At 43.7% G+C, this 8241-nt stretch overlaps 2 protein-coding genes across 2 annotated transcripts; both read right to left on the bottom strand.

Moving 5' to 3' along the window:
• Positions 1–1252: 1252 nt before the first annotated feature.
• On the bottom strand, positions 1253–7300 carry LOC124460183. The gene is made up of 2 exons (XM_047010574.1): positions 7071–7300; positions 1253–2226 (listed from the first exon to the last, which is right to left on the bottom strand). The coding sequence occupies exon 2, from the start codon at positions 2190–2192 to the stop codon at positions 1326–1328; it is 867 nt and encodes a 288-aa protein (XP_046866530.1). The 5' UTR covers positions 2193–2226; positions 7071–7300; the 3' UTR covers positions 1253–1325.
• Positions 2336–5365, bottom strand: LOC124460211. The gene is made up of 2 exons (XM_047010642.1): positions 5237–5365; positions 2336–4366 (listed from the first exon to the last, which is right to left on the bottom strand). The coding sequence occupies exons 1-2, from the start codon at positions 5363–5365 to the stop codon at positions 2336–2338; spliced, it is 2160 nt and encodes a 719-aa protein (XP_046866598.1).
• Positions 7301–8241: the final 941 nt, after the last annotated feature.

Genomic DNA, 8241 nt, shown 5'->3' with positions numbered 1-8241 from the left:
ACAACAAAGGCAGCAGCAGCAGCAGATTGCTTTTGTTTTTGTTTTCTTAGCGACGACGTCGTTGTCGACGGGTTCGGGTTCACTTGGTCCTGCCGGAGGTCCTTATTTACCCTCTCTCTCTCTTTCGCTCTCTGGGGGCTATCTACCAACATATTTTCTACACGTTTCTGTAATCTCATAAATAAAAGGAAAATTTCATTAAGACAAATTATTGTCTATCAATATGTTGCCGCAACTTGTCGAGAGTTTTTGGACTCCCAAAATTTCAGGAGCGGAGCTACTTCTCATAATTTATTGAGTGCTTATCAATTAGTTTAAGGGATGGAAAAACAATGTTCCTTGCATTTGGCACTGAGTCTTAGAATCTCATGAAAATTAAGAATAAAAGGGAAAGGTATTTTCTTAATTCGGTGTTATCGCTCGGTGTTTCTCTTCTTATTTAGTTTTCAAAGAATATAGTTTGCTATGGATAATTCACTATATTACATTTCTCAGCAAATATGTATAGATATCTTGTAATAGATGTTGAGATCATCATAAGTATTAATCTTTCTTACTTGAAAGAATTAAGAGTACATATGATGGACTTTAACCTAGAGTCATTACAGACACTTAAATACCAAAATCTAGATTGCAAAAATAATGACAATACAGTAGAATCCGGTTATAACGATGTTTAAGGGACCGACGATTTTTGTCGTTATATCGGGAAGACGTACAAACCGGACGTCCTTTCATATACGTTACGACGGACGGACGTTATAAGCAGAGTCGTTATAATCGGAAAAAAATACAATAGAATTTTAAAGAATAGATTTTTGGTATATTATTCCATTTTATTCTGAACCTCATTTGTGAAGTAAAGGCATAGACGTCTAAATATACATATGTATATAAGGAAAAGGTAGATAAATTACAAGATATGGACATCAAAAATGGTAAGATAAATCGATATTCATACGTATTAAATTAACAAAAACTTCAGTCTAGTTGTGTATTCGTAGGGGGGTTGAATTTCCTAAGTAGGCAGCTAAATGAATTTTTTCCTTAAAATGTCTTCCTTCAAGAAATTGGGCACTGCAGCAATCTCACTTCAATGTTCTTTTTTATTCACTTGTAAGTTTGACACTAAAAACTAGCTTAATTAAGAGCAGGGCACCAAGCCCCGCTTGGAGCGAAGTGTGGGGAGTTCTTTCGTGGGGAGAGCGATGGGCACCATCGGGAGAGCGGCGCGAGGTGAAAGCTTCCGCCTCCTTTAACCCTTGTGTTGCCCGGTTGGGCATAAACATGCTCCCCCCCTTGCAGGAGTGCAAGACCCAGGCAGTTTAATGGCACGCTCCGGACAGGGTCCAGCCAAAAACTGTGCGCATCGCAATCGGCCGCCCGCCAACCCCAGGTAGACTCCCTTCTAGCATGACCTCCGTGATCACATCCGCGCCCAGGACCAGAGACACTGACGACGGTCGGTAGAACGTCTCATCCGCCAGGACGATGCCCTCAAACTTTTTGGCGATCTGTGGGTCCACCGGAGCGCTTGGAGTGCGGCAGCACAAGCCATCGACCACCTTCAGGATCGCCTCCAATCGCCATCCTTCACTGATTGGGGACCGGATCACTGCTGCCACCGCTTTCTCTGCCCCTATATTGACGGCTGTCAACTTGAAGGCCGTGGCCAATGACGTCGCCATCGACGATACCGCAGAACAAGGGTCCACCAGGGCCTTCACGTCGAAGGTTTTTCCCTCCGTCTCAATGCGCACCATCGCCGTGGGCATCAGATGCGGATTGCGGTGCTGCAGCAGTGTGGTCAAGGTCAGTTTCGGATCGGAGGCTGGCGTTGGCGCGACCCTTCGTCTGGAGGACTCGGGGGTGACTCGGCGTACGACGGAGCTTGGAGTGCGTCGACGTGGCTGTTCATGGAAGTGAAGCAGCGTGTGGTGATCCTCCTCACAGATTCGGCACTTATCACCGCTTAAGCAGCTTCCTCCGGAATGTTGGTGGGCCAGGCAATTGGCGCAGTACTTATTCGCCAGCACTGCCCTCATCCTCTTCTCCACGTTCAGCCGCAGGAAGCGACGGCATCGCTTCAGAGGATGGATTCCGCGACAGACTCGGCAACGGAAGGACTCAGTTCCTCGCGAACATCTGCGCTCCTCTTTCGATGCCTGTACTGAACGCGGTCTCGGAGCCATGGAAACGGGATCTAGGTTGACGAATATCAGGAAGCTGCCGGGACAAATAATGAAGAAAGCGGATTAATGTAGGACGATAAAACACATATTACTACTGGCAGCTCGGCCCTTCTTCCTTGGGAGGAAGGACCAAGTGCTGGACGCTACTGTAGTTTTACGTAATGGGTTTGAATTCTTTCTTCTGGAGGAAGAAAGATCAACTTTGCGACGGGACGCTTCACAATACCGCGAGCGGTAAGCAGTTCGACGACGCGGACATTGCCGTCACTGCCAGGGTGTGTCTGGTGGATTCGCCCGAGACGCCATTCATTAAATGGAAGATTGTCGTCTTTGAGTACCACCAGATCGCCCACTTCAAGATTTTTAGAAGGGAATCGCCACTTATTGCGCTTATGTAGCTCCTTCAGATACTCGTCTTTCCATCGGGTGCAGAAATGCTGACTCACGGCCTTCAGACGCTGCCACCGGTTAATGATAGACGGTACCTGATCCTTGATTTCAGGTTCCGTCACGGATAGCAATGGACCGCCAACTAGGAAATGGCCTGGGGTCAAAGCTAAAGAGTCGGTGGGGTCTTCAGACATAGGAGAAATCGGCCGCGAGTTCAAACACGCCTCTACCTTAGCCAGCAGCGTAGAGAACTCTTCAAAAGTATACCTTTGGTTGGAAGTGGCCTTGTAGAACAGAGTTTTAAAACTCTTAACTCCAGCCTCCCACAACCCTCCCATGTGTGGTGCCCCGGGAGGGATGAAATGCCAGGACAGATTCTGATGGCTGTAGTGGGATAATATTTTCTGCTGGGTAGAATTTAGGAAATCTTTTTCAAGCACTCTGGATGCACCTACGAAGTTTTTCCCGTTGTCGGACTGCACTTGCTGGGGACACCCTCGCCTCGATACAAAGCGAGCGAATGCTGCCAGAAATGCTTCGGTACTCAAATCCGAAGTTGCCTCAAGGTGAATGGCTTTGGTGGAAAAGCAAACAAAGACACACACATATCCCTTTGATATGCGGCAAGCGCGGCCGGTGAAACTCTTGATGTCGAAAGGACCTGCAAAATCTATACCGGTGGTCGTGAAAGGACGTGCGAAAGTAGTTCGCTGGGCCGGAAGGGTGCCCATTAGCTGTGATTGCAGCCTTCTTTTATAAATCACACAGACTTTGCATGAATTGACCACCGATTTTACTAGATTCCGCAGTCTTGGAATCCAGTATCTCTGTCGGATGAGACGGACTACCAGTTGGCTGCCCCCATGGAGAGAGATCTGATGCGTGAAAAGCACCAACAGCCGGGACAACGGACTTACTACTGGCAACAGAATGGGGTTACGCTCATCGTAACTAAGGGCCGCTGCTTGTTGCACGCGCCCACATGCTCGGATCACACCTGATGCGTCAATGAAAGGATTCAAATTGAGAATGGTGCTAGACGTGGGCAGAGATTTCTTCTGCTGTAGACACCGATGTTCCGTCGGAAAGTAATCACGCTGAGTGACTCGGATCAACGCCTGGAGTACTTGATTGATCTCGCTAGAGGTCACCTCCCCGGAGTAATCGTTTGGCAGTTTACGACACCTTCTGCCGAAACGGATCACATATGCTATCACTCGTAAGGCACGTGCCAGATTGGAAAAACGAGATAATATCTCGTTGGCTGGCTTAGCGATCGCGACGTGGACCTTCACTACCCGCTTCTCCAAGGCAGTGTCTAGTGGGAGTGGTGTCGCTCGCTGCCAGGACTCTTGTGGTTCCCGTAGCCATGGTGGGCCGTGCCACCACAAATCCTTGTGTACCAATTCCTGCGCACTCAGGCCGCGGCTAGGGAGATCTGCTGGGTTGTCCTCTGAACGAACGTGATTCCATGGGGCGTCATTTGTTGCCGTCACAATCTTTGCTACCCGATTTGCGACAAACGTTGTCCATGTGCAGGGTGGCTTATTTAACCACGACAGTACGACGGTGGAATCTGACCAATAAAAAGCCTCCGCATTATCAACTGGAAGTTGCGGAAGAACTGCAGCTGCCAGTTCCGCTAAAAGTGTAGCTCCGCATAATTCAAGGCGGGGCAATGAAACCGTTTTAACCGGGGCGACTCTAGATTTCGCTGCAAGAAGGCAGCATGATATGCCTTGGTCATTGCTAACGCGCACGTAAATTGCGGCACCATAAGCCCGCTGTGACGCATCGCAAAAACAATGGAATTGGATGTCGGAATTTGGGTCATGAAGAACCCATCGTGGAATTCGGATCTGGTCAAGGAAGGAGTAGCTCTTTGTAAAATCCTGCCACCTGTGATGGAGTTCACTGGGCAATTGATCATCCCACCCTAGCTCTTGTAACCAGAGCTCTTGCATAAACACCTTGGCTTGAATCACAAAGGGAGCCAGCCAGCCAGCGGGATCGAATAGCTTGGCGATCTGCCCGAGGACTTCTCGCTTAGTATAAGCTGACTTGACATCTTGGGGTGAGATGACAAAATAAAACTCATCCGTAGTCGCTTTCCATCGGATTCCCAGTGTTTTCGCTGTGCTGGCCTCTTCGATGTCGAGGAAATCAGCATTCAGTAAATGACTCTTTGGAATACAACTGAGCACGCTCTTCACATTCGATGTCCACTTGCGCAAGGGAAAGCCAGCTGAACCAAGAGCGTCTTGAAGTTCATTGACCATTGCGATTGCCGTTGTTTCATTATGAGCCCCTGCCAGGACATCATCGACATACATATAGGACTTGATAATATCGCTAGCCAAAGGAAATTTGGATTGTACATCACTTGCGAGTTGCTGAAGTACTCGGATGGCTAAGAACGGAGCACAGTTAATGCCAAACGTGACGGTATTCAGCTCGTAATCACCAAGTTGCCCCTCTTTATTTCGGAACAGGATCCTCTGAAATGGCGTGTGGATTGGATCGACCATAATTTGGCGGTACATTTTTGTGATGTCGGCATTGAAAACTACTCGGAAAAAACGCCACTTGAGAATCTGAGTAGTGAGATCGGACTGAAGTACCGGACCAGGGTAAAGTATGTCGTTGAGACTTACTCCGTTGGTGGACTTGCTAGAGGCGTTAAAAACTACCCGTACCTTTGTTGTGGTGCTGTCGGGCTTGAAAACCGCATGGTGTGGCAAATAAAAATTGTTATTAGTGCCGTCAAATGGAACCTGACGCATGTGGCCCAAGTCCAAATATTCTTGGATGACGGCGTCATACTCAGTTTTTGCCGGAATATTTTGGACTTGAAATGTAACTCCAAAAATACGACTTGGAATACGTGGGAATATTTTGGACTTGAAATGTAACTCCAAAAATACGACTTGGAGCACGTGGGAATATTTTGGAATTGAAATATAACTCCAAAAATACGACTTGGAATACGTGGGAATACTTTGGAATTGAAATATAACTCCAAAAATACGACTTGGAACACGTGGGAATATTTTGGAATTGAAATATAACTCCAAAAAATACGACTTGGAACGCGTGGGAATAGAATAAACAAAAACGCGGAACACAAATTTTTACCAATTAAATATTATTCGATTTTTTTCCTCAACGTGACCCTTCAACCTATATACCCCACAAAGTGCCTGCCAACCTAGGGTATACAGCACAGCTACTTTTGGTCGTTTGCTTTGTGCCGGTCTTTGGCACATGAGCTTGCAGCTGTGCTGGTATACTGCAGTTAAGCGGTACTTATGTATGCTCGTATGTATGTATGTATATAGGCTGCAAGGGATAGCGGGATTTGTTCGCGGTGGTGGAAAAATATATTTGTGTGCGAAAAAATTAGAAATTTTGTGGAATGTATGTATGTATGGATATGTATATGGGAATCAATATGTAAAATTTTATGTATGGAAAAAATATGTATATGTATATGGATATGAATATATATATGTAAAATTTTATGTATGGAAAAATATGTATATATATGTATGTGTATGGATATGTATATATATATGTAAAATTTTATGTATGGAAAAATATGTATATGTATGTATGTGTATGGATATGTAAAATGTTGGAGTATATATATATGTATTTAAAAATTTCTTTTTCTCTTTTTTCTTTTTTTTTTTTAAATATGAAAATATGGAATGGCGATATGCAGAGGTGTGAATGGATCGGATTTCTTTATATAAATTAATGTTTTTTTTTTTTTTTTTTAATATGATTTCTTTTGCTGTGTCTAACCGATATGCCCCCAACTTTATAGGGTGTCTGGTCACCAGAAATGTCTAAGTGTGGCTTTTATATGTGAGAGGGTGGTTCACTTTCGTTTTTTTTTTTTTTTTTAAAAATCTTTATTATTTGTATTGAAAATTTTCTTCTCTTCGTTGAAAACCACCTTTCACTGCGCGCACACTTTTCCCAGGAGTGGACTGTATTTGCACAAAACCTTTATTTTTGGATTTAATGTAGCACTGGATATGTTTGTAATTTTTGTCACATTCACACACTCTGCTTGCATATACATATATATATCTTATATGTAGGAGATCACTTTTTTCGTAGGTTTGATTCACTGCATACATACATATGTGTTAATATTTTTTTGAAATTGCGAAAAAATATATATTGGAAATAGGCAAATAAAATATGGCGCCTTATATACTTGGCCTATATATGCCAAAGTGCGAGGAAAAAACTTGAAGTGGGCGAACCAATATGGCGCCTTATGTACTGGACACATATATATGTATGAAAATTTGGGGACCAAAATTTTCTCTCCTTTGAGGAGGAAAAATTTGCGCGAAAGTAATTTTTACTTGGATTAGGAGAATCAATGGCAACAATTATATGTATGTGAGTATGGGTACGGATGCTGGAGGCATGTACATGTACTCATATACCTATAATTTGCAAAAAAATTACTTAGCTTGAAATATGGATGAAATTCCACCGATGCTAGTGGTTCGAGAGGATCTTAGTATCCGGCTCGAAGGACCAAATGTATTCGTAGGGGGGTTGAATTTCCTAAGTAGGCAGCTAAATGAATTTTTTCCTTAAAATGTCTTCCTTCAAGAAATTGGGCACTGCAGCAATCTCACTTCAATGTTCTTTTTTATTCACTTGTAAGTTTGACACTAAAAACTAGCTTAATTAAGAGCAGGGCACCAAGCCCCGCTTGGAGCGAAGTGTGGGGAGTTCTTTCGTGGGGAGAGCGATGGGCACCATCGGGAGAGCGGCGCGAGGTGAAAGCTTCCGCCTCCTTTAACCCTTGTGTTGCCCGGTTGGGCATAAACAAGTTGAAAAATGAACAGTTTGAATTATTATCCAAAGATATTGGGTTTGCAAAACTTAACCTCATTGAATATAAGCTAAAATATTCAATTCATTATTCAAAAATATTTCTATATTTCTTAGGAACTTCAACAATTGTATAAATGAAATAAGTAAGTCGTCTCGCCGACTTTGGTAAACCATTTAGGACCGCCTAGTAAAACACTTTTATACGTATATGTTGCGTGTCTCTAGTCCGAGTTTAATGAAATTTGGTAGATCGATAGAAATGAATAAAACTAACTAGTGTGCCTAATTTTTTTAGCATCGGTTTCGTTTAATCTAAAGTTTTACTTTTCCAGTAAACTCCAGTCTGTTTACCGAGTAAAATATTGTACAGAGTATCTTAAAGTTTACCCCCTAAGATAGGCAACACATTTAGCTTCTGTTTGTAGTGTCGCTCCTGTCTTGTTAGTGTATCAGATTGAGTTTAAAATTTACTTAACCGGAATGGTTACGTTAATTCCATAGACAAGCTTCACATGACTCGAGGGCTAACGGGATGTGTGTGTGTACGGGTGTGTGCTGCTGCTGCTCATTTGAGTGCCGCGCGACCATTTCCCGCCCTCGCATGTATTTGTATGTTTACATAATAATATTTGCGGCTCATAATTGCATAAATTTTTAAAATGAAACGCATTTGGGCTGTGAATTCAACCCACGAGTTCTCCTGCCATGTCCATTGTTTCGTCAACTGCTGCTCAGTTGAGTTCAGCTCGGCCAGGTCGAGTTGAGTTCTGTTCTGTTCGGTTTGGTTTCCTTT

This window comes from Drosophila willistoni, assembly GCF_018902025.1.
Source record: "Drosophila willistoni isolate 14030-0811.24 chromosome 2R unlocalized genomic scaffold, UCI_dwil_1.1 Seg167, whole genome shotgun sequence".
NCBI lineage: Eukaryota > Metazoa > Arthropoda > Insecta > Diptera > Drosophilidae > Drosophila > Drosophila willistoni.
The sequence above is the reverse complement of the archived record's forward strand: the minus strand, read 5'-3'. Positions and strand labels throughout refer to the sequence as shown.